General features: G+C 54.1%; 4 protein-coding genes across 4 annotated transcripts in view; 3 read left to right on the forward strand and 1 right to left on the reverse strand.

Moving 5' to 3' along the window:
• Window positions 1-25,074, reverse strand: part of LOC145527546 (uncharacterized) — a 131,263-nt gene that overhangs the window by 17,762 nt on the left and 88,427 nt on the right. Inside the window, exons 1-6 of the mRNA XM_081545646.1 lie at window positions 14,843-15,004; window positions 10,442-10,667; window positions 7,947-8,204; window positions 7,217-7,328; window positions 2,816-3,041; window positions 321-578 (exon numbers count right to left, since the gene is read on the reverse strand). Coding sequence (XP_081401772.1) covers window positions 321-578; window positions 2,816-3,017 — 460 coding nt within the window. The 5' untranslated portion in view covers window positions 3,018-3,041; window positions 7,217-7,328; window positions 7,947-8,204; window positions 10,442-10,667; window positions 14,843-15,004. Of the gene's footprint in view, window positions 1-320; window positions 579-2,815; window positions 3,042-7,216; window positions 7,329-7,946; window positions 8,205-10,441; window positions 10,668-14,842 lie in introns of the transcript that reaches the window.
• Window positions 3,384-5,200, forward strand: LOC145527523 (uncharacterized). Its single transcript, XM_081545619.1, has 3 exons — window positions 3,384-3,576; window positions 3,976-4,288; window positions 4,540-5,200. The coding sequence occupies exons 1-3, from the start codon at window positions 3,442-3,444 to the stop codon at window positions 5,166-5,168; spliced, it is 1,077 nt and encodes a 358-aa protein (XP_081401745.1). The 5' UTR covers window positions 3,384-3,441; the 3' UTR covers window positions 5,169-5,200.
• Window positions 11,018-14,955, forward strand: LOC145527520 (uncharacterized). Its single transcript, XM_081545615.1, has 3 exons — window positions 11,018-11,202; window positions 11,602-11,914; window positions 12,166-14,955. The coding sequence occupies exons 1-3, from the start codon at window positions 11,068-11,070 to the stop codon at window positions 12,792-12,794; spliced, it is 1,077 nt and encodes a 358-aa protein (XP_081401741.1). The 5' UTR covers window positions 11,018-11,067; the 3' UTR covers window positions 12,795-14,955.
• Window positions 18,660-20,450, forward strand: LOC145527529 (uncharacterized). The gene is made up of 3 exons (XM_081545627.1): window positions 18,660-18,829; window positions 19,229-19,541; window positions 19,793-20,450. The coding sequence occupies exons 1-3, from the start codon at window positions 18,695-18,697 to the stop codon at window positions 20,419-20,421; spliced, it is 1,077 nt and encodes a 358-aa protein (XP_081401753.1). The 5' UTR covers window positions 18,660-18,694; the 3' UTR covers window positions 20,422-20,450.

The following is a 25,074-nucleotide window of genomic DNA, read 5'->3' on the forward strand; positions in this document are numbered from 1 at the left end:
AATTATCCACTAAAGGCAAACCATAATTTTTAATGAGGCCAATGTCACAGAAAAAAAAAATGCTCCACAATAAACTGCTCAAGGAAGCTACTAAATAAACTTTCAGAAAAGTTTAGTAGTTTTTTTTTTTTTTAAATAGGGTGACGGAGAGCTATACCTTTCCCATCTATGTGAATTTAGGTTTAAACTAGATTTCCCTTGGCTATTATATAAGACAAAAAAACCCACATCACCCACTTTCACTCCCCCCCACCCCCAAAATGTGTTTTAATCTATTGAATTTTTGTGTCCTCAGTTGTGTCTGATTCACGGCAACTCACCAACTCTACACAGCCAGGCTCTTCCGTCCATGGAATTCAGGGCAATTTTTTCTGTCCCAGTAAATGCCCACCCTGGGTGATCCAAAGGCAAGGGCTCCGAGGCTCCTGAGAGACTAACTCCTTTCAGCTGAGCACAGAGCTGGCTCCTCACTGGGATGCCTGTGGCCTGGGGCTCCCAGAGGGGAGAGCAGCACTCGCCCCACCGTGTGGTCACTGCTGGAAGTGCAGGCTGCTCCTCACTCCCCCTTGACAGTGTCCCTGAGGGCAGAACAGTGTGAATCGAATCAAGGTGGAAATGCAAACTCCAATGCAACCAACCTTCCCACAAGATCTCCAAAACCACTCAGGAACAGGGAATTGGAAACTGCAGGGGATGACATGAATGGAGATGGAGACTTGACACCTTACACCGAGTTCACTTCCAGTTATCCCTAGACAAACTTTCCATGAAAACTTGTCACAAATCTAGAAGAACAATGAGCAGAAACCGGACACGTGCTTTGAGTCTTCACACACAAAACTAAAAGGCAGTCCACAAAAAAAACCCAGAGAATACAGTGGACTTTGCAAAATCAAAGATATCTACTGTGGGAAAGACCTCATTACAAAAGCAAAAGACAGGTCATACATCGCGAGACGAATGAGTGGAAACACAAAGCTTATCAAGGATGTGTCTCCAAACAGACAAAGAACGCCAACACAACAAGCCTGTGAAAACTAGGGAAAGGTATGAAGGGACACCAGACGGAGGAAGACACACACAGAGTATCCCGGATGATGTCCAGCACTGAGGGCCTGAAGAAACAACAGTCTAGTTGCACCCCCTCAGGCCTGTGTGACCGTGGATGAGGCCTCTGTTTCCCGGTGGCTCTGAGACATGGACAGGGAGGAAGGGGAAGAGAAGTCACTTGCATTTCTAATACTCACAGCAAAGTCTTCCAATGAGAAGGGAATTATCACCCCCACTGACAATGCCATTCACTGAAGTGATATCCACGAGTCCATCTACCCCAGAAGGGAAGGATGGACCTGTTCTCACAAAACGGCGAGAGATGGAAGGAGGAAGATCAAGCCCACACCAATCACTGGAAAGAGAAGCTGTGCTCAGGGCTTGAAAGAATTCCTACTGGGAAAATCATGTCACAGCCCCACATGGCAATCCACAGCTTCCATGCTATTCCTCCCAAAATGCCAATGCATTTTCGCACCGAACAAAGAATTGCAAAAGGGGTACGGAAACAGAAAAGAGCCTACATTGTCAATACAATCCGACGAAAAAGCCCCGATACGGACATCCAAGGTTGTGTGAAAGGAAATTAGACGACCAAACTAGGATCCTCAGGAGAGTATCGGAGAAGGCAATGGCGACCCACTCCAGTACTCTTGCCTGGAAAATGTCCTGGACGGAGGAGCCTGGTAGGCTACAGGCCATGGGGTCTTGCAGAGTCAGACACGACTGAAGTGACTTAGCCGCAGCAGCAGCAGCAGGACAGTATGCTATTGGGAATACAACAACACACACAGATCCAGATCGATGGAATAAAGTTGAGGGTCCAGAAACAAACCCCAGCATCCATGGTCAACTCATCTCTGACACAGACGGTGAGAATATCCAAATGGGAACAAGAAAGCCTCTTCAATCAATGTCCATGGGAAAACCAGACAGCTACATCTGAAGAACGCTATTGGGTTTGATCTCATACCACCTCAATATCGGGGAAAAACCTCACCCTAAAGACTGATGTCATGAGATAGCTAGAAAGAAGCGTAGGTCAAAGGCTCCTTAACATCAGAGTCTCCTTGCCATTTGCTGGGCGGAGGTCGAAATGGGTCTCTTCAAGTAAGGGAAAGAGGTAAACGAAGTACACCACTGGGTTTCCATCCAATGGAACCTATTCACAACAGAGAGGCTAAGCATTCACAAATGCAAAAGATAGGAAACGGAACACGAGAGACTCCTTGCAAGTGGTGTATCTGAGAAGGGGTTCATATGGAAAGAGACGAAGAATGCACAGCACTCAGATTCCAAGAAACACCACCACCACCCTTGACCCTTCCCCCATGACCAACTCTGACCTAAAGCCTTTCTCTCCCTCTAACCTATCCCTAAAACATAACCCTCATCTAATCATATACATGTGCATCCCTAGCATCCATCCATCCATCCACACACGAGAGAGAAAGAGGAAGACACAGACGGAATTGAGAAAGGAAAAGAGAGGGACACAGCCAGAGAGAGACACGGAACCAAAGAGAGGAAAGGAGTCGATGGTCCAGACTTTTCCTCAATCTGTCTCGAAGGTAGAAGCAATGACAGCGCCCTTCCACCCCAGAAGGGGGAAAAGGACGGAAGGTTTGGAGAGGAAAAGACAAGAACGCAGGGAGCCATTAGAAGCTCAGCCACCCGCAGAAGCCGAGCTGGGACCCTTGAACAGAATCTCAATGGAAACAGAGGACCAGAAAGTTGGCTACTCTTTTCTATAAGAGAGGGAGACCTTCGAGTCTTCCTTTCGGTCCTCCAACTTGGATGCGGGGTCTCAAAACAGTCAGGAGGGGGAGTGCCTTTTCCTGGGTTCCACGGCGCATCCAGGCCTCGTTCTGCCCCATTCTGTGCTGTGTCAGCCCTGGATGGAATCTTTCTTTCTGAAGTCTCAGCGCACGAGCTCCACGTGATATCGGCCCCAGGTGGAAAGGCATGGAGCTGCTCGTAGGCCGACAGACCTAGGAAGCAGATGGGAGAATGACCCCCACTCTGCAGATGGAGAGACTGGGGCAACCCTGAGGGGCATATGCTTGTCCAGGGCCACACCACTTATGAGAAGAAGGAGCCTGGTCTGAGAGCAGCATGGTCCTCGGAGCTCAGGCCCTGGCTGAACCCAGGCCTCCCCAGGGCTGTGGGCTGGGCCGTGTGGGTGTCATTGTGCCTGCACATGGCCTAAGGGGGGTGGTCGAGCAGTCAGAAACCCAGAGATTCCCTTGGGAAGTTTTGAGGAAGGGACCTCAGCACGAACCCCAGGAAATGATGTCACCTGCCGGCAACAGAACCCAACAGAACCCGCAATCCGGGTATCCAGGCCTCCAGAGCGGAGAGGAGCCCCCAGCCAGATCACTTGCTGCCAAGATGTTCTGCTGTTTGCCCCTGCCCAGAGGCCGGGGCCTCAGGAGAGCTCACAGGCAGTGTGCGTGGGCACCCTGTCGACGTTGGCTCAGGACACCCCCGAGAGGCCTCTGGCCCTTTGCCCGGAGAAACAGAAAGGTAACACGGGGAGCCCCAGGCCGGGCCAGGCCACCTCTCCCATGCCACCCGGAAACACCGGGTCCTTTGCCTGTGTGTGGGGATGCGGGTTTCTCGGGCTGTGTCTCCCTCAAGGAAGCCCAGGCGGATGTGGGGTCAGAAGCCTGTGGACAAGTTGTGCCCACACCCCAGGGGAGAGCAGGCTGGGCGGGATGGGGAGAGTGTGGGCAGCGCCGACCGGCCAGGCTGACCTCACACCCTCAGATGGGTCTCTTTCCTCCCGGGTGGGGATCTGAGCAGACACACGTCTCTGACCCTTCTGGGAAGAGAAGTTCGAGCAGGCAGAAGCAGCGGCTCCACTGGCCAGGCCCAGCTCGGAAAACTCCCAGCATGGCTGGCTGACGGTCACTGTCGTTGCAGAGCTTCCCACGTGATGAGGCCGAGGACGGGGACACCCCATCCAGCTCCCAGAGGGAGGGGTCGGAGCACCACCCGCCCGCCCGTGAGGCCCAGTGCAGGCTCCAGGTCAGCGTGCCCACGGAGGCATCAGCCCCACCGGGGGAGACGCGGAGGTGGGGAAGGCCTGCTGCCGAGACACCGCCCAGGATACAGCCGGCGGCCCAGTCTGAGGCTTCCACGGAGCTCAGCACACCCGGCTCCGACCCAGAGTCCAGAGAACCCCGGCCTCTGAGGCACCAGGAGGACCTGGAGCCCAGCACGCCACAGCACAGAGGTGAGGACGCTGGGGCTGGTGCACGGGAGTGTGTGGGGAGGGGTGCTGAGCTACACAGGGACGAGTCCTCGAAAGCTGCTGCTGGGCCTGCAGCAAGCGCTGGCCTCACACCCCCCGCCCCCCATCTTGCACACTTCAGTCCCAAAAGACATCTGACGCTGGGTATTCTTTGGGAACCTCTTGGAAGGTTTCTGTCCCGGGGTACGCACATGCCAAGGCTGGCCTGTGGGCAAACTTTGCTTCTCCCCCAGCTCTAGCACTGGCCTCCAACTGGAACCAGGCTCCACTTCCCAGACCTGTCCCCACACAGGTGGTGGCTCCAGGTGCAGGACCCAGGGATCCACCGAGGGCAGATGGAGAAGCGAGACTTGCCCTCGCAGAGACACCAGGCCAGCTGGGTACTGGCCAGCACACCGGGCAGATCGGATCTCCGTGCCTGCAGGACCCCCAGCCCCAGGCACTGATGTCCCACCCCCTCAGCGAGAACCTCCACCTCCACGTGCACCTCTACCTGCTCGGGCTTTGGCAAGAGAACCCGAGGCAGAGGAAGAGTCACCGCCTCGGCAGGGAGAGCCTGCCCTGGCTCCCGTGCAACACCCAGACGCCCACGATGACTCACCCAGCCCTGCAGGGAGAAAGAGCCCCCGCTCTGGACAGAGACCCAGAGCCCTTACCGGAAACACCACGTCCAGGGGAGCGGTCGGCTCTGCAGCCTCCATCCCTGTCTGCTCACCGTGGATGCCGGCAACTCGGTCTGCCCCCAGGGGACATGGAGTTCCTTTCCCCTGAACTGCTTTGCATGTGGTTTGTTTCCACCTTTCTGGTGATGTTTTATTTTTTGTATGGTTTCCTGTATTTTTGTTGGTTAAGTTGGGATTAGTAAACTTTTTCATCATTGTTGCAATCTGGGAACACTGTTGTGTAACTCTGGTGATACTGTGTTACCATCACCACTTTGTAGTTTCAGACCCGTTCCATCTTTATGCCCCACCCCCCAACAAAGCCTGGATTCAAGGCAAGCACGCCCTGTTCATCCCTCCCCCCGATCCTGAACACAATTTCATCTTTTCTTTCTGCATTCCTTCCTATATTCTTGGTGTCCCCAATCAGTGACTCTCAGCGAAATGACTGAAGGAGTGTTTTTCGGACTCTCCACCTACTGTAAGACTCCATTGGAGAGTTCTCATTTTTATGTCATTTGAACTAGCCTTTGATAGCTGAAAGGACGGTGTACGTCCTTTCAAGATACCATGTGCCAAACGAAGCCCTTTTGGCAACTGCCATCATTATCTCCAGGCAGGCATTGCTGTTTGAAGGGTGACATCTCAGCCAGAAGGCAGAGGCTGAGCTCCTCTTGTTGCACCAGCTCCCAAAAGAAGCCAAGAAAGGGAGCTGGAACAACAAACCACCCCCATGCCCAGGAAAGCGTTCTTCATGACAGAAGGCTAGAAAATGACCCAACATCCTTGTGGCCCAGAACCACTCTAGAAAATCACTGTTCCATAAAAAAGAGAAACACATGGGAAGTTCCAAGGAGAGGCAATGCCCATGGCCAGTGTACTTGAGAGACGGCCTGACCGCTCCGGGGAAGACACGCACCGACGGAACCCCTTGGGAAACAGCAGTGATAGTCCTCACCGTCGTAAGGGTTTCCTCTGGGGACAACCTGCCCTGGGCACCACACGAGGGAGCAGACCGGCTTCTCTTCCTCTGCCCCCACACCATTCACTCATGAAGGCAGCTCAGGTGTTCTCATGCCCTGCCTGCCTGCCTGCCTGGCTCATCCGTGAGCTGTGACCACCTCCAGGCTAGGACTCCACCTTTTCCTCTCTGTGTACCGTGAATCTGCACACAGTGGGCTTTCAGAACCTTAGGAGACTTGAGCCATTCCCGCTCGAGCCAGAACCCTCCCCAGGAAGGAAAACAGCTGTGGAGTCATTTTGGCCCCAGCACTGGTTCCGAAAGCCTGGCGGCTCCTACAGCCTCTACGGTGTGAAGAGGGAGGTCCCTTTTGACAGAGCTTTCCGGCTCTCAGATCTAAGCTGTTGTCTCACTGTCAGCTGTGTCTCTTCCGTTGCAGCCAGGTGGGCCACGCTGCTCCAAAGGAGCTCACAAGCTGAGTTTCAAGGGAGGACAGGGATGGCTACAACGTGCTGCAAACTGAGTGAGGGTCCCCACAATCCTCAGCAAAGGTCTGTGGTGTGCAAGTGGGGAGTAGAGGGTCCCCAAGTTCCAAAGGAAGGGAGGTAGTCGGGAGCTAAAGCCCTTGGCTGCTGTGGTAGCAGCTGCAGATGGCAGCCCGTCCACAGTGCACTTCAAATGAGGTCATATGAGCGGGACTCTGGAAATGGCTCCGAAATCGAGAGAAAGGGGTCAGGGTATGTGGGAATCCGGCGGGGGTGGGGGGTGGATGAAGGAAGGTGTCCCTCCTCTCTCCAGTGCAATTTGGTTTGGTGAGTCTCAAAGCTACCAGATGGCACTTCCCAAGTCAGGCCCCCGCAGGAATCAGGGTGGGCTGCCTGCCTTGGGCCCTGCCACAGGGACAAGCCACACCAGTGGCCTCCCTGAGCTCCAATGGCCGGATCTGGGGGGTTCTGTCTGGGTGCACACCTCCTTGCTGTGGCCAAGTTCCCCCCTTCTCTGAGCACCAGCTTCATCCTCTCGAATGAGGACATCAATTGCTACCTTGGCACGTTACTCTCTTCATCCTGTGAAGACTCATTAGGCTTATCCTACAATTACTAGCTGGCCCGAAGAGATATCTCCTGAATCCAGCTTAAGCTGGAGTCTCCCAGGCTCATCTGGCATGTCTTCCCTGAAATCTGCCAAAACCCACACCCTTGCATTTCCAGGGACTCCCCTTAGCCAGCTGGGCAGAAAACCCAGCATGCTTCAAACAAGCTGACAGACAAGCGGGAGAGGACTCACGGGCAGACGGCTTCCCTCAGGTCTCGGGTGGAGCTCTGGGACCACAGCAGCAACGGGCCATCCCAGCCCCTGGGCTCAGCAGCGCCCTCATTCTCAGGCCGGCGGCTCTGCCCTGAGGGGAGCAGGAACGTCACCAACTGCCGCAGGCGGACCTCAAGCCCCTCCCACTGCTGGAGCCTGACCTCCCCCGGCCCCACCCCTTCCCCTACCCCAGCAGGACGAGAGCTCGTCTTCCCCTGGCTTCCAACGTGAGGCCCGGCCCTGGGCCCCGATTGGGCACTGCCCCAGCCCGGAGCCAATCACAGTGGCCAGGGAGGTGGAACGCACCGATTGGCCAGGGCCAGGTCATGTGACCATACTCCCCAGGAAACTCAAAGATTACCAAGGTTCTCTAAGAAACCAATGAACAAAATTATCCACTAAAGGCAAACCATAATTTTTAATGAGGCCAATGTCACAGAAAAAAAAAATGCTCCACAATAAACTGCTCAAGGAAGCTACTAAATAAACTTTCAGAAAAGTTTAGTAGTTTTTTTTTTTTTTAAATAGGGTGACGGAGAGCTATACCTTTCCCATCTATGTGAATTTAGGTTTAAACTAGATTTCCCTTGGCTATTATATAAGACAAAAAAACCCACATCACCCACTTTCACTCCCCCCCACCCCCAAAATGTGTTTTAATCTATTGAATTTTTGTGTCCTCAGTTGTGTCTGATTCACGGCAACTCACCAACTCTACACAGCCAGGCTCTTCCGTCCATGGAATTCAGGGCAATTTTTTCTGTCCCAGTAAATGCCCACCCTGGGTGATCCAAAGGCAAGGGCTCCGAGGCTCCTGAGAGACTAACTCCTTTCAGCTGAGCACAGAGCTGGCTCCTCACTGGGATGCCTGTGGCCTGGGGCTCCCAGAGGGGAGAGCAGCACTCGCCCCACCGTGTGGTCACTGCTGGAAGTGCAGGCTGCTCCTCACTCCCCCTTGACAGTGTCCCTGAGGGCAGAACAGTGTGAATCGAATCAAGGTGGAAATGCAAACTCCAATGCAACCAACCTTCCCACAAGATCTCCAAAACCACTCAGGAACAGGGAATTGGAAACTGCAGGGGATGACATGAATGGAGATGGAGACTTGACACCTTACACCGAGTTCACTTCCAGTTATCCCTAGACAAACTTTCCATGAAAACTTGTCACAAATCTAGAAGAACAATGAGCAGAAACCGGACACGTGCTTTGAGTCTTCACACACAAAACTAAAAGGCAGTCCACAAAAAAAACCCAGAGAATACAGTGGACTTTGCAAAATCAAAGATATCTACTGTGGGAAAGACCTCATTACAAAAGCAAAAGACAGGTCATACATCGCGAGACGAATGAGTGGAAACACAAAGCTTATCAAGGATGTGTCTCCAAACAGACAAAGAACGCCAACACAACAAGCCTGTGAAAACTAGGGAAAGGTATGAAGGGACACCAGACGGAGGAAGACACACACAGAGTATCCCGGATGATGTCCAGCACTGAGGGCCTGAAGAAACAACAGTCTAGTTGCACCCCCTCAGGCCTGTGTGACCGTGGATGAGGCCTCTGTTTCCCGGTGGCTCTGAGACATGGACAGGGAGGAAGGGGAAGAGAAGTCACTTGCATTTCTAATACTCACAGCAAAGTCTTCCAATGAGAAGGGAATTATCACCCCCACTGACAATGCCATTCACTGAAGTGATATCCACGAGTCCATCTACCCCAGAAGGGAAGGATGGACCTGTTCTCACAAAACGGCGAGAGATGGAAGGAGGAAGATCAAGCCCACACCAATCACTGGAAAGAGAAGCTGTGCTCAGGGCTTGAAAGAATTCCTACTGGGAAAATCATGTCACAGCCCCACATGGCAATCCACAGCTTCCATGCTATTCCTCCCAAAATGCCAATGCATTTTCGCACCGAACAAAGAATTGCAAAAGGGGTACGGAAACAGAAAAGAGCCTACATTGTCAATACAATCCGACGAAAAAGCCCCGATACGGACATCCAAGGTTGTGTGAAAGGAAATTAGACGACCAAACTAGGATCCTCAGGAGAGTATCGGAGAAGGCAATGGCGACCCACTCCAGTACTCTTGCCTGGAAAATGTCCTGGACGGAGGAGCCTGGTAGGCTACAGGCCATGGGGTCTTGCAGAGTCAGACACGACTGAAGTGACTTAGCCGCAGCAGCAGCAGCAGGACAGTATGCTATTGGGAATACAACAACACACACAGATCCAGATCGATGGAATAAAGTTGAGGGTCCAGAAACAAACCCCAGCATCCATGGTCAACTCATCTCTGACACAGACGGTGAGAATATCCAAATGGGAACAAGAAAGCCTCTTCAATCAATGTCCATGGGAAAACCAGACAGCTACATCTGAAGAACGCTATTGGGTTTGATCTCATACCACCTCAATATCGGGGAAAAACCTCACCCTAAAGACTGATGTCATGAGATAGCTAGAAAGAAGCGTAGGTCAAAGGCTCCTTAACATCAGAGTCTCCTTGCCATTTGCTGGGCGGAGGTCGAAATGGGTCTCTTCAAGTAAGGGAAAGAGGTAAACGAAGTACACCACTGGGTTTCCATCCAATGGAACCTATTCACAACAGAGAGGCTAAGCATTCACAAATGCAAAAGATAGGAAACGGAACACGAGAGACTCCTTGCAAGTGGTGTATCTGAGAAGGGGTTCATATGGAAAGAGACGAAGAATGCACAGCACTCAGATTCCAAGAAACACCACCACCACCCTTGACCCTTCCCCCATGACCAACTCTGACCTAAAGCCTTTCTCTCCCTCTAACCTATCCCTAAAACATAACCCTCATCTAATCATATACATGTGCATCCCTAGCATCCATCCATCCATCCACACACGAGAGAGAAAGAGGAAGACACAGACGGAATTGAGAAAGGAAAAGAGAGGGACACAGCCAGAGAGAGACACGGAACCAAAGAGAGGAAAGGAGTCGATGGTCCAGACTATTCCTCAATCTGTCTCGAAGGTAGAAGCAATGACAGCGCCCTTCCACCCCAGAAGGGGGAAAAGGACGGAAGGTTTGGAGAGGAAAAGACAAGAACGCAGGGAGCCATTAGAAGCTCAGCCACCCGCAGAAGCCGAGCTGGGACCCTTGAACAGAATCTCAATGGAAACAGAGGACCAGAAAGTTGGCTACTCTTTTCTATAAGAGAGGGAGACCTTCGAGTCTTCCTTTCGGTCCTCCAACTTGGATGCGGGGTCTCAAAACAGTCAGGAGGGGGAGTGCCTTTTCCTGGGTTCCACGGCGCATCCAGGCCTCGTTCTGCCCCATTCTGTGCTGTGTCAGCCCTGGATGGAATCTTTCTTTCTGAAGTCTCAGCGCACGAGCTCCACGTGATATCGGCCCCAGGTGGAAAGGCATGGAGCTGCTCGTAGGCCGACAGACCTAGGAAGCAGATGGGAGAATGACCCCCACTCTGCAGATGGAGAGACTGGGGCAACCCTGAGGGGCATATGCTTGTCCAGGGCCACACCACTTATGAGAAGAAGGAGCCTGGTCTGAGAGCAGCATGGTCCTCGGAGCTCAGGCCCTGGCTGAACCCAGGCCTCCCCAGGGCTGTGGGCTGGGCCGTGTGGGTGTCATTGTGCCTGCACATGGCCTAAGGGGGGTGGTCGAGCAGTCAGAAACCCAGAGATTCCCTTGGGAAGTTTTGAGGAAGGGACCTCAGCACGAACCCCAGGAAATGATGTCACCTGCCGGCAACAGAACCCAACAGAACCCGCAATCCGGGTATCCAGGCCTCCAGAGCGGAGAGGAGCCCCCAGCCAGATCACTTGCTGCCAAGATGTTCTGCTGTTTGCCCCTGCCCAGAGGCCGGGGCCTCAGGAGAGCTCACAGGCAGTGTGCGTGGGCACCCTGTCGACGTTGGCTCAGGACACCCCCGAGAGGCCTCTGGCCCTTTGCCCGGAGAAACAGAAAGGTAACACGGGGAGCCCCAGGCCGGGCCAGGCCACCTCTCCCATGCCACCCGGAAACACCGGGTCCTTTGCCTGTGTGTGGGGATGCGGGTTTCTCGGGCTGTGTCTCCCTCAAGGAAGCCCAGGCGGATGTGGGGTCAGAAGCCTGTGGACAAGTTGTGCCCACACCCCAGGGGAGAGCAGGCTGGGCGGGATGGGGAGAGTGTGGGCAGCGCCGACCGGCCAGGCTGACCTCACACCCTCAGATGGGTCTCTTTCCTCCCGGGTGGGGATCTGAGCAGACACACGTCTCTGACCCTTCTGGGAAGAGAAGTTCGAGCAGGCAGAAGCAGCGGCTCCACTGGCCAGGCCCAGCTCGGAAAACTCCCAGCATGGCTGGCTGACGGTCACTGTCGTTGCAGAGCTTCCCACGTGATGAGGCCGAGGACGGGGACACCCCATCCAGCTCCCAGAGGGAGGGGTCGGAGCACCACCCGCCCGCCCGTGAGGCCCAGTGCAGGCTCCAGGTCAGCGTGCCCACGGAGGCATCAGCCCCACCGGGGGAGACGCGGAGGTGGGGAAGGCCTGCTGCCGAGACACCGCCCAGGATACAGCCGGCGGCCCAGTCTGAGGCTTCCACGGAGCTCAGCACACCCGGCTCCGACCCAGAGTCCAGAGAACCCCGGCCTCTGAGGCACCAGGAGGACCTGGAGCCCAGCACGCCACAGCACAGAGGTGAGGACGCTGGGGCTGGTGCACGGGAGTGTGTGGGGAGGGGTGCTGAGCTACACAGGGACGAGTCCTCGAAAGCTGCTGCTGGGCCTGCAGCAAGCGCTGGCCTCACACCCCCCGCCCCCCATCTTGCACACTTCAGTCCCAAAAGACATCTGACGCTGGGTATTCTTTGGGAACCTCTTGGAAGGTTTCTGTCCCGGGGTACGCACATGCCAAGGCTGGCCTGTGGGCAAACTTTGCTTCTCCCCCAGCTCTAGCACTGGCCTCCAACTGGAACCAGGCTCCACTTCCCAGACCTGTCCCCACACAGGTGGTGGCTCCAGGTGCAGGACCCAGGGATCCACCGAGGGCAGATGGAGAAGCGAGACTTGCCCTCGCAGAGACACCAGGCCAGCTGGGTACTGGCCAGCACACCGGGCAGATCGGATCTCCGTGCCTGCAGGACCCCCAGCCCCAGGCACTGATGTCCCACCCCCTCAGCGAGAACCTCCACCTCCACGTGCACCTCTACCTGCTCGGGCTTTGGCAAGAGAACCCGAGGCAGAGGAAGAGTCACCGCCTCGGCAGGGAGAGCCTGCCCTGGCTCCCGCGCAACACCCAGACGCCCACGATGACTCACCCAGCCCTGCAGGGAGAAAGAGCCCCCGCTCTGGACAGAGACCCAGAGCCCTTACCGGAAACACCACGTCCAGGGGAGCGGTCGGCTCTGCAGCCTCCATCCCTGTCTGCTCACCGTGGATGCCGGCAACTCGGTCTGCCCCCAGGGGACATGGAGTTCCTTTCCCCTGAACTGCTTTGCATGTGGTTTGTTTCCACCTTTCTGGTGATGTTTTATTTTTTGTATGGTTTCCTGTATTTTTGTTGGTTAAGTTGGGATTAGTAAACTTTTTCATCATTGTTGCAATCTGGGAACACTGTTGTGTAACTCTGGTGATACTGTGTTACCATCACCACTTTGTAGTTTCAGACCCGTTCCATCTTTATGCCCCACCCCCCAACAAAGCCTGGATTCAAGGCAAGCACGCCCTGTTCATCCCTCCCCCCGATCCTGAACACAATTTCATCTTTTATTTCTGCATTCCTTCCTATATTCTTGGTGTCCCCAATCAGTGACTCTCAGCGAAATGACTGAAGGAGTGTTTTTCGGACTCTCCACCTACTGTAAGACTCCATTGGAGAGTTCTCATTTTTATGTCATTTGAACTAGCCTTTGATAGCTGAAAGGACGGTGTACGTCCTTTCAAGATACCATGTGCCAAACGAAGCCCTTTTGGCAACTGCCATCATTATCTCCAGGCAGGCATTGCTGTTTGAAGGGTGACATCTCAGCCAGAAGGCAGAGGCTGAGCTCCTCTTGTTGCACCAGCTCCCAAAAGAAGCCAAGAAAGGGAGCTGGAACAACAAACCACCCCCATGCCCAGGAAAGCGTTCTTCATGACAGAAGGCTAGAAAATGACCCAACATCCTTGTGGCCCAGAACCACTCTAGAAAATCACTGTTCCATAAAAAAGAGAAACACATGGGAAGTTCCAAGGAGAGGCAATGCCCATGGCCAGTGTACTTGAGAGACGGCCTGACCGCTCCGGGGAAGACACGCACCGACGGAACCCCTTGGGAAACAGCAGTGATAGTCCTCACCGTCGTAAGGGTTTCCTCTGGGGACAACCTGCCCTGGGCACCACACGAGGGAGCAGACCGGCTTCTCTTCCTCTGCCCCCACACCATTCACTCATGAAGGCAGCTCAGGTGTTCTCATGCCCTGCCTGCCTGCCTGCCTGGCTCATCCGTGAGCTGTGACCACCTCCAGGCTAGGACTCCACCTTTTCCTCTCTGTGTACCGTGAATCTGCACACAGTGGGCTTTCAGAACCTTAGGAGACTTGAGCCATTCCCGCTCGAGCCAGAACCCTCCCCAGGAAGGAAAACAGCTGTGGAGTCATTTTGGCCCCAGCACTGGTTCCGAAAGCCTGGCGGCTCCTACAGCCTCTACGGTGTGAAGAGGGAGGTCCCTTTTGACAGAGCTTTCCGGCTCTCAGATCTAAGCTGTTGTTTCACTGTCAGCTGTGTCTCTTCCGTTGCAGCCAGGTGGGCCACGCTGCTCCAAAGGAGCTCACAAGCTGAGTTTCAAGGGAGGACAGGGATGGCTACAACGTGCTGCAAACTGAGTGAGGGTCCCCACAATCCTCAGCAAAGGTCTGTGGTGTGCAAGTGGGGAGTAGAGGGCCCCCAAGTTCCAAAGGAAGGGAGGTAGTCGGGAGCTAAAGCCCTTGGCTGCTGTGGTAGCAGCTGCAGATGGCAGCCCGTCCACAGTGCACTTCAAATGAGGTCATATGAGCGGGACTCTGGAAATGGCTCCGAAATCGAGAGAAAGGGGTCAGGGTATGTGGGAATCCGGCGGGGGTGGGGGGTGGATGAAGGAAGGTGTCCCTCCTCTCTCCAGTGCAATTTGGTTTGGTGAGTCTCAAAGCTACCAGATGGCACTTCCCAAGTCAGGCCCCCGCAGGAATCAGGGTGGGCTGCCTGCCTCGGGCCCTGCCACAGGGACAAGCCACACCAGTGGCCTCCCTGAGCTCCAATGGCCGGATCTGGGGGGTTCTGTCTGGGTGCACACCTCCTTGCTGTGGCCAAGTTCCCCCCTTCTCTGAGCACCAGCTTCATCCTCTCGAATGAGGACATCAATTGCTACCTTGGCACGTTACTCTCTTCATCCTGTGAAGACTCATTAGGCTTATCCTACAATTACTAGCTGGCCCGAAGAGATATCTCCTGAATCCAGCTTAAGCTGGAGTCTCCCAGGCTCATCTGGCATGTCTTCCCTGAAGTCTGCCAAAACCCACACCCTTGCATTTCCAGGGACTCCCCTTAGCCAGCTGGGCAGAAAACCCAGCATGCTTCAAACAAGCTGACAGACAAGCGGGAGAGGACTCACGGGCAGACGGCTTCCCTCAGGTCTCGGGTGGAGCTCTGGGACCACAGCAGCAACGGGCCATCCCAGCCCCTGGGCTCAGCAGCGCCCTCATTCTCAGGCCGGCGGCTCTGCCCTGAGGGGAGCAGGAACGTCACCAACTGCCGCAGGCGGACCTCAAGCCCCTCCCACTGCTGGAGCCTGACCTCCCCCGGCCCCACCCCTTCCCCTACCCCAGCAGGACGAGAGCTCGTCTTCCCCTGGCTTCCAACGTGAGGCCCGGCCCTGGGCCCCGATTGGGCACTGCCCCAGCCCGGAGCCAATCACAGTGGCCAGGGAGGTGGAACGCACCGATTGGCCAGGGCCAGGTCATGTGACCATACTCCCCAGGAAACTCAAAGATTACCAAGGTTCTCTAAGAAACTAATGAACAAAATTATCCACTAAAGGCAAACCATAATTTTTAATGAGGCCAATGTCACAGAAAAAAAAAATGCTCCACAATAAACTGCTCAAGGAAGCTACTAAATAAACTTTCAGAAAAGTTTAGTAGTTTTTTTTTTTTTTTAAATAGGGTGACGGAGAGCTATACCTTTCCCATCTATGTGAATTTAGGTTTAAACTAGATTTCCCTTGGCTATTATATAAGACAAAAAAACCCACATCACCCACTTTCACTCCCCCCCACCCCCAAAATGTGTTTTAATCTATTGAATTTTTGTGTCCTCAGTTGTGTCTGATTCACGGCAACTCACCAACTCTACACAGCCAGGCTCTTCCGTCCATGGAATTCAGGGCAATTTTTTCTGTCCCAGTAAATGCCCACCCTGGGTGATCCAAAGGCAAGGGCTCCGAGGCTCCTGAGAGACTAACTCCTTTCAGCTGAGCACAGAGCTGGCTCCTCACTGGGATGCCTGTGGCCTGGGGCTCCCAGAGGGGAGAGCAGCACTCGCCCCACCGTGTGGTCACTGCTGGAAGTGCAGGCTGCTCCTCACTCCCCCTTGACAGTGTCCCTGAGGGCAGAACAGTGTGAATCGAATCAAGGTGGAAATGCAAACTCCAATGCAACCAACCTTCCCACAAGATCTCCAAAACCACTCAGGAACAGGGAATTGGAAACTGCAGGGGATGACATGAATGGAGATGGAGACTTGACACCTTACACCGAGTTCACTTCCAGTTATCCCTAGACAAACTTTCCATGAAAACTTGTCACAAATCTAGAAGAACAATGAGCAGAAACCGGACACGTGCTTTGAGTCTTCACACACAAAACTAAAAGGCAGTCCACAAAAAAAACCCAGAGAATACAGTGGACTTTGCAAAATCAAAGATATCTACTGTGGGAAAGACCTCATTACAAAAGCAAAAGACAGGTCATACATCGCGAGACGAATGAGTGGAAACACAAAGCTTATCAAGGATGTGTCTCCAAACAGACAAAGAACGCCAACACAACAAGCCTGTGAAAACTAGGGAAAGGTCTGAAGGGACACCAGACGGAGGAAGACACACACAGAGTATCCCGGATGATGTCCAGCACTGAGGGCCTGAAGAAACAACAGTCTAGTTGCACCCCCTCAGGCCTGTGTGACCGTGGATGAGGCCTCTGTTTCCCGGTGGCTCTGAGACATGGACAGGGAGGAAGGGGAAGAGAAGTCACTTGCATTTCTAATACTCACAGCAAAGTCTTCCAATGAGAAGGGAATTATCACCCCCACTGACAATGCCATTCACTGAAGTGATATCCACGAGTCCATCTACCCCAGAAGGGAAGGATGGACCTGTTCTCACAAAACGGCGAGAGATGGAAGGAGGAAGATCAAGCCCACACCAATCACTGGAAAGAGAAGCTGTGCTCAGGGCTTGAAAGAATTCCTACTGGGAAAATCATGTCACAGCCCCACATGGCAATCCACAGCTTCCATGCTATTCCTCCCAAAATGCCAATGCATTTTCGCACCGAACAAAGAATTGCAAAAGGGGTACGGAAACAGAAAAGAGCCTACATTGTCAATACAATCCGACGAAAAAGCCCCGATACGGACATCCAAGGTTGTGTGAAAGGAAATTAGACGACCAAACTAGGATCCTCAGGAGAGTATCGGAGAAGGCAATGGCGACCCACTCCAGTACTCTTGCCTGGAAAATGTCCTGGACGGAGGAGCCTGGTAGGCTACAGGCCATGGGGTCTTGCAGAGTCAGACACGACTGAAGTGACTTAGCCGCAGCAGCAGCAGCAGGACAGTATGCTATTGGGAATACAACAACACACACAGATCCAGATCGATGGAATAAAGTTGAGGGTCCAGAAACAAACCCCAGCATCCATGGTCAACTCATCTCTGACACAGACGGTGAGAATATCCAAATGGGAACAAGAAAGCCTCTTCAATCAATGTCCATGGGAAAACCAGACAGCTACATCTGAAGAACGCTATTGGGTTTGATCTCATACCACCTCAATATCGGGGAAAAACCTCACCCTAAAGACTGATGTCATGAGATAGCTAGAAAGAAGCGTAGGTCAAAGGCTCCTTAACATCAGAGTCTCCTTGCCATTTGCTGGGCGGAGGTCGAAATGGGTCTCTTCAAGTAAGGGAAAGAGGTAAACGAAGTACACCACTGGGTTTCCATCCAATGGAACCTATTCACAACAGAGAGGCTAAGCATTCACAAATGCAAAAGATAGGAAACGGAACACGAGAGACTCCTTGCAAGTGGTGTATCTGAGAAGGGGTTCATATGGAAAGAGACGAAGAATGCACAGCACTCAGATTCCAAGAAACACCACCACCACCCTTGACCCTTCCCCCATGACCAACTCTGACCTAAAGCCTTTCTCTCCCTCTAACCTATCCCTAAAACATAACCCTCATCTAATCATATACATGTGCATCCCTAGCATCCATCCATCCATCCACACACGAGAGAGAAAGAGGAAGACACAGACGGAATTGAGAAAGGAAAAGAGAGGGACACAGCCAGAGAGAGACACGGAACCAAAGAGAGGAAAGGAGTCGATGGTCCAGACTTTTCCTCAATCTGTCTCGAAGGTAGAAGCAATGACAGCGCCCTTCCACCCCAGAAGGGGGAAAAGGACGGAAGGTTTGGAGAGGAAAAGACAAGAACGCAGGGAGCCATTAGAAGCTCAGCCACCCGCAGAAGCCGAGCTGGGACCCTTGAACAGAATCTCAATGGAAACAGAGGACCAGAAAGTTGGCTACTCTTTTCTATAAGAGAGGGAGACCTTCGAGTCTTCCTTTCGGTCCTCCAACTTGGATGCGGGGTCTCAAAACAGTCAGGAGGGGGAGTGCCTTTTCCTGGGTTCCACGGCGCATCCAGGCCTCGTTCTGCCCCATTCTGTGCTGTGTCAGCCCTGGATGGAATCTTTCTTTCTGAAGTCTCAGCGCACGAGCTCCACGTGATATCGGCCCCAGGTGGAAAGGCATGGAGCTGCTCGTAGGCCGACAGACCTAGGAAGCAGATGGGAGAATGACCCCCACTCTGCAGATGGAGAGACTGGGGCAACCCTGAGGGGCATATGCTTGTCCAGGGCCACACCACTTATGAGAAGAAGGAGCCTGGTCTGAGAGCAGCATGGTCCTCGGAGCTCAGGCCCTGGCTGAACCCAGGCCTCCCCAGGGCTGTGGGCTGGGCCGTGTGGGTGTCATTGTGCCTGCACATGGCCTAAGGGGGGTGGTCGAGCAGTCAGAAACCCAGAGATTCCCTTGGGAAGTTTTGAGGAAGGGACCTCAGCACGAACCCCAGGAAATGATGTCACCTGCCGGCAACAGAACCCAACAGAACCCGCAATCCGGGTATCCAGGCCTCCAGAGCGGAGAGGAGCCCCCAGCCGGATCACTTGCTGCCAAGATGTTCTGCTGTTTGCCCCTGCCCAGAGGCCGGGGCCTCAGGAGAGCTCACAGGCAGTGTGCGTGGGCACCCTGTCGACGTTGGCTCAGGACACCCCCGAGAGGCCTCTGGCCCTTTGCCCGGAGAAACAGAAAGGTAACACGGGGAGCCCCAGGCCGGGCCAGGCCACCTCTCCCATGCCACCCGGAAACACCGGGTCCTTTGCCTGTGTGTGGGGATGCGGGTTTCTCGGGCTGTGTCTCCCTCAAGGAAGCCCAGGCGGATGTGGGGTCAGAAGCCTGTGGACAAGTTGTGCCCACACCCCAGGGGAGAGCAGGCTGGGCGGGATGGGGAGAGTGTGGGCAGCGCCGACCGGCCAGGCTGACCTCACACCCTCAGATGGGTCTCTTTCCTCCCGGGTGGGGATCTGAGCAGACACACGTCTCTGACCCTTCTGGGAAGAGAAGTTCGAGCAGGCAGAAGCAGCGGCTCCACTGGCCAGGCCCAGCTCGGAAAACTCCCAGCATGGCTGGCTGACGGTCACTGTCGTTGCAGAGCTTCCCACGTGATGAGGCCGAGGACGGGGACACCCCATCCAGCTCCCAGAGGGAGGGGTCGGAGCACCACCCGCCCGCCCGTGAGGCCCAGTGCAGGCTCCAGGTCAGCGTGCCCACGGAGGCATCAGCCCCACCGGGGGAGACGCGGAGGTGGGGAAGGCCTGCTGCCGAGACACCGCCCAGGATACAGCCGGCGGCCCAGTCTGAGGCTTCCACGGAGCTCAGCACACCCGGCTCCGACCCAGAGTCCAGAGAACCCCGGCCTCTGAGGCACCAGGAGGACCTGGAGCCCAGCACGCCACAGCACAGAGGTGAGGACGCTGGGGCTGGTGCACGGGAGTGTGTGGGGAGGGGTGCTGAGCTACACAGGGACGAGTCCTCGAAAGCTGCTGCTGGGCCTGCAGCAAGCGCTGGCCTCACACCCCCCGCCCCCCATCTTGCACACTTCAGTCCCAAAAGACATCTGACGCTGGGTATTCTTTGGGAACCTCTTGGAAGGTTTCTGTCCCGGGGTACGCACATGCCAAGGCTGGCCTGTGGGCAAACTTTGCTTCTCCCCCAGCTCTAGCACTGGCCTCCAACTGGAACCAGGCTCCACTTCCCAGACCTGTCCCCACACAGGTGGTGGCTCCAGGTGCAGGACCCAGGGATCCACCGAGGGCAGATGGAGAAGCGAGACTTGCCCTCGCAGAGACACCAGGCCAGCTGGGTACTGGCCAGCACACCGGGCAGATCGGATCTCCGTGCCTGCAGGACCCCCAGCCCCAGGCACTGATGTCCCACCCCCTCAGCGAGAACCTCCACCTCCACGTGCACCTCTACCTGCTCGGGCTTTGGCAAGAGAACCCGAGGCAGAGGAAGAGTCACCGCCTCGGCAGGGAGAGCCTGCCCTGGCTCCCGTGCAACACCCAGACGCCCACGATGACTCACCCAGCCCTGCAGGGAGAAAGAGCCCCCGCTCTGGACAGAGACCCAGAGCCCTTACCGGAAACACCACGTCCAGGGGAGCGGTCGGCTCTGCAGCCTCCATCCCTGTCTGCTCACCGTGGATGCCGGCAACTCGGTCTGCCCCCAGGGGACATGGAGTTCCTTTCCCCTGAACTGCTTTGCATGTGGTTTGTTTCCACCTTTCTGGTGATGTTTTATTTTTTGTATGGTTTCCTGGATTTTTGTTGGTTAAGTTGGGATTAGTAAACTTTTTCATCATTGTTGCAATCTGGGAACACTGTTGTGTAACTCTGGTGATACTGTGTTACCATCACCACTTTGTAGTTTCAGACCCGTTCCATCTTTATGCCCCACCCCCCAACAAAGCCTGGATTCAAGGCAAGCACGCCCTGTTCATCCCTCCCCCCGATCCTGAACACAATTTCATCTTTTCTTTCTGCATTCCTTCCTATATTCTTGGTGTCCCCAATCAGTGACTCTCAGCGAAATGACTGAAGGAGTGTTTTTCGGACTCTCCACCTACTGTAAGACTCCATTGGAGAGTTCTCATTTTTATGTCATTTGAACTAGCCTTTGATAGCTGAAAGGACGGTGTACGTCCTTTCAAGATACCATGTGCCAAACGAAGCCCTTTTGGCAACTGCCATCATTATCTCCAGGCAGGCATTGCTGTTTGAAGGGTGACATCTCAGCCAGAAGGCAGAGGCTGAGCTCCTCTTGTTGCACCAGCTCCCAAAAGAAGCCAAGAAAGGGAGCTGGAACAACAAACCACCCCCATGCCCAGGAAAGCGTTCTTCATGACAGAAGGCTAGAAAATGACCCAACATCCTTGTGGCCCAGAACCACTCTAGAAAATCACTGTTCCATAAAAAAGAGAAACACATGGGAAGTTCCAAGGAGAGGCAATGCCCATGGCCAGTGTACTTGAGAGACGGCCTGACCGCTCCGGGGAAGACACGCACCGACGGAACCCCTTGGGAAACAGCAGTGATAGTCCTCACCGTCGTAAGGGTTTCCTCTGGGGACAACCTGCCCTGGGCACCACACGAGGGAGCAGACCGGCTTCTCTTCCTCTGCCCCCACACCATTCACTCATGAAGGCAGCTCAGGTGTTCTCATGCCCTGCCTGCCTGCCTGCCTGGCTCATCCGTGAGCTGTGACCACCTCCAGGCTAGGACTCCACCTTTTCCTCTCTGTGTACCGTGAATCTGCACACAGTGGGCTTTCAGAACCTTAGGAGACTTGAGCCATTCCCGCTCGAGCCAGAACCCTCCCCAGGAAGGAAAACAGCTGTGGAGTCATTTTGGCCCCAGCACTGGTTCCGAAAGCCTGGCGGCTCCTACAGCCTCTACGGTGTGAAGAGGGAGGTCCCTTTTGACAGAGCTTTCCGGCTCTCAGATCTAAGCTGTTGTTTCACTGTCAGCTGTGTCTCTTCCGTTGCAGCCAGGTGGGCCACGCTGCTCCAAAGGAGCTCACAAGCTGAGTTTCAAGGGAGGACAGGGATGGCTACAACGTGCTGCAAACTGAGTGAGGGTCCCCACAATCCTCAGCAAAGGTCTGTGGTGTGCAAGTGGGGAGTAGAGGGCCCCCAAGTTCCAAAGGAAGGGAGGTAGTCGGGAGCTAAAGCCCTTGGCTGCTGTGGTAGCAGCTGCAGATGGCAGCCCGTCCACAGTGCACTTCAAATGAGGTCATATGAGCGGGACTCTGGAAATGGCTCCGAAATCGAGAGAAAGGGGTCAGGGTATGTGGGAATCCGGCGGGGGTGGGGGGTGGATGAAGGAAGGTGTCCCTCCTCTCTCCAGTGCAATTTGGTTTGGTGAGTCTCAAAGCTACCAGATGGCACTTCCCAAGTCAGGCCCCCGCAGGAATCAGGGTGGGCTGCCTGCCTCGGGCCCTGCCACAGGGACAAGCCACACCAGTGGCCTCCCTGAGCTCCAATGGCCAGATCTGGGGGGTTCTGTCTGGGTGCACACCTCCTTGCTGTGGCCAAGTTCCCCCCTTCTCTGAGCACCAGCTTCATCCTCTCGAATGAGGACATCAATTGCTACCTTGGCACGTTACTCTCTTCATCCTGTGAAGACTCATTAGGCTTATCCTACAATTACTAGCTGGCCCGAAGAGATATCTCCTGAATCCAGCTTAAGCTGGAGTCTCCCAGGCTCATCTGGCATGTCTTCCCTGAAGTCTGCCAAAACCCACACCCTTGCATTTCCAGGGACTCCCCTTAGCCAGCTGGGCAGAAAACCCAGCATGCTTCAAACAAGCTGACAGACAAGCGGGAGAGGACTCACGGGCAGACGGCTTCCCTCAGGTCTCGGGTGGAGCTCTGGGACCACAGCAGCAACGGGCCATCCCAGCCCCTGGGCTCAGCAGCGCCCTCATTCTCAGGCCGGCGGCTCTGCCCTGAGGGGAGCAGGAACGTCACCAACTGCCGCAGGCGGACCTCAAGCCCCTCCCACTGCTGGAGCCTGACCTCCCCCGGCCCCACCCCTTCCCCTACCCCAGCAGGACGAGAGCTCGTCTTCCCCTGGCTTCCAACGTGAGGCCCGGCCCTGGGCCCCGATTGGGCACTGCCCCAGCCCGGAGCCAATCACAGTGGCCAGGGAGGTGGAACGCACCGATTGGCCAGGGCCAGGTCATGTGACCATACTCCCCAGGAAACTCAAAGATTACCAAGGTTCTCTAAGAAACCAATGAACAAAATTATCCACTAAAGGCAAACCATAATTTTTAATGAGGCCAATGTCACAGAAAAAAAAAATGCTCCACAATAAACTGCTCAAGGAAGCTACTAAATAAACTTTCAGAAAAGTTTAGTAGTTTTTTTTTTTTTTTAAATAGGGTGACGGAGAGCTATACCTTTCCCATCTATGTGAATTTAGGTTTAAACTAGATTTCCCTTGGCTATTATATAAGACAAAAAAACCCACATCACCCACTTTCACTCCCCCCCACCCCCAAAATGTGTTTTAATCTATTGAATTTTTGTGTCCTCAGTTGTGTCTGATTCACGGCAACTCACCAACTCTACACAGCCAGGCTCTTCCGTCCATGGAATTCAGGGCAATTTTTTCTGTCCCAGTAAATGCCCACCCTGGGTGATCCAAAGGCAAGGGCTCCGAGGCTCCTGAGAGACTAACTCCTTTCAGCTGAGCACAGAGCTGGCTCCTCACTGGGATGCCTGTGGCCTGGGGCTCCCAGAGGGGAGAGCAGCACTCGCCCCACCGTGTGGTCACTGCTGGAAGTGCAGGCTGCTCCTCACTCCCCCTTGACAGTGTCCCTGAGGGCAGAACAGTGTGAATCGAATCAAGGTGGAAATGCAAACTCCAATGCAACCAACCTTCCCACAAGATCTCCAAAACCACTCAGGAACAGGGAATTGGAAACTGCAGGGGATGACATGAATGGAGATGGAGACTTGACACCTTACACCGAGTTCACTTCCAGTTATCCCTAGACAAACTTTCCATGAAAACTTGTCACAAATCTAGAAGAACAATGAGCAGAAACCGGACACGTGCTTTGAGTCTTCACACACAAAACTAAAAGGCAGTCCACAAAAAAAACCCAGAGAATACAGTGGACTTTGCAAAATCAAAGATATCTACTGTGGGAAAGACCTCATTACAAAAGCAAAAGACAGGTCATACATCGCGAGACGAATGAGTGGAAACACAAAGCTTATCAAGGATGTGTCTCCAAACAGACAAAGAACGCCAACACAACAAGCCTGTGAAAACTAGGGAAAGGTCTGAAGGGACACCAGACGGAGGAAGACACACACAGAGTATCCCGGATGATGTCCAGCACTGAGGGCCTGAAGAAACAACAGTCTAGTTGCACCCCCTCAGGCCTGTGTGACCGTGGATGAGGCCTCTGTTTCCCGGTGGCTCTGAGACATGGACAGGGAGGAAGGGGAAGAGAAGTCACTTGCATTTCTAATACTCACAGCAAAGTCTTCCAATGAGAAGGGAATTATCACCCCCACTGACAATGCCATTCACTGAAGTGATATCCACGAGTCCATCTACCCCAGAAGGGAAGGATGGACCTGTTCTCACAAAACGGCGAGAGATGGAAGGAGGAAGATCAAGCCCACACCAATCACTGGAAAGAGAAGCTGTGCTCAGGGCTTGAAAGAATTCCTACTGGGAAAATCATGTCACAGCCCCACATGGCAATCCACAGCTTCCATGCTATTCCTCCCAAAATGCCAATGCATTTTCGCACCGAACAAAGAATTGCAAAAGGGGTACGGAAACAGAAAAGAGCCTACATTGTCAATACAATCCGACGAAAAAGCCCCGATACGGACATCCAAGGTTGTGTGAAAGGAAATTAGACGACCAAACTAGGATCCTCAGGAGAGTATCGGAGGAGGCAATGGCGACCCACTCCAGTACTCTTGCCTGGAAAATGTCCTGGACGGAGGAGCCTGGTAGGCTACAGGCCATGGGGTCTTGCAAAGTCAGACACGACTGAAGTGACTTAGCTGCAGCAGCAGCAGCAGGACAGTATGCTATTGGGAATACAACAACACACACAGATCCAGATCGATGGAATAAAGTTGAGGGTCCAGAAACAAACCCCAGCATCCATGGTCAACTCATCTCTGACACAGACGGTGAGAATATCCAAATGGGAACAAGAAAGCCTCTTCAATCAATGTCCATGGGAAAACCAGACAGCTGCATCTGAAGAACGCTATTGGGTTTGATCTCAGACCACCTCAATATCGGGGAAAAACCTCACCCTAAAGACTGATGTCATGAGATAGCTAGAAAGAAGCGTAGGTCAAAGGCTCCTTAACATCAGAGTCTCCTTGCCATTTGCTGGGCGGAGGTCGAAATGGGTCTCTTCAAGTAAGTGAAAGAGGTAAACGAAGTACACCACTGG

This window comes from Giraffa tippelskirchi, chromosome 11, assembly GCF_054371585.1.
Source record: "Giraffa tippelskirchi isolate mGirTip1 chromosome 11, T2T-mGirTip1v1.2.pri, whole genome shotgun sequence".
In the NCBI taxonomy this organism is placed as follows: domain Eukaryota; kingdom Metazoa; phylum Chordata; class Mammalia; order Artiodactyla; family Giraffidae; genus Giraffa; species Giraffa tippelskirchi.

Excerpts from the sequence above, each read along its gene's own strand:
- LOC145527529 (XM_081545627.1), top strand. The coding sequence starts at position 18,695 with ATGTTCTGCTGTTTGCCCCTGCCCAGAGGCCGGGGCCTCAGGAGAGCT. Across the intron at positions 18,830-19,228 it reads TTGCCCGGAGAAACAGAAAG|AGCTTCCCACGTGATGAGGC; the intron begins GTAACACGGGGA and ends CTGTCGTTGCAG. Across the intron at positions 19,542-19,792 it reads CAGCACGCCACAGCACAGAG|CTCTAGCACTGGCCTCCAAC; the intron begins GTGAGGACGCTG and ends CTTCTCCCCCAG.
- LOC145527520 (XM_081545615.1), top strand. The coding sequence starts at position 11,068 with ATGTTCTGCTGTTTGCCCCTGCCCAGAGGCCGGGGCCTCAGGAGAGCT. Across the intron at positions 11,203-11,601 it reads TTGCCCGGAGAAACAGAAAG|AGCTTCCCACGTGATGAGGC; the intron begins GTAACACGGGGA and ends CTGTCGTTGCAG. Across the intron at positions 11,915-12,165 it reads CAGCACGCCACAGCACAGAG|CTCTAGCACTGGCCTCCAAC; the intron begins GTGAGGACGCTG and ends CTTCTCCCCCAG.
- LOC145527523 (XM_081545619.1), top strand. The coding sequence starts at position 3,442 with ATGTTCTGCTGTTTGCCCCTGCCCAGAGGCCGGGGCCTCAGGAGAGCT. Across the intron at positions 3,577-3,975 it reads TTGCCCGGAGAAACAGAAAG|AGCTTCCCACGTGATGAGGC; the intron begins GTAACACGGGGA and ends CTGTCGTTGCAG. Across the intron at positions 4,289-4,539 it reads CAGCACGCCACAGCACAGAG|CTCTAGCACTGGCCTCCAAC; the intron begins GTGAGGACGCTG and ends CTTCTCCCCCAG.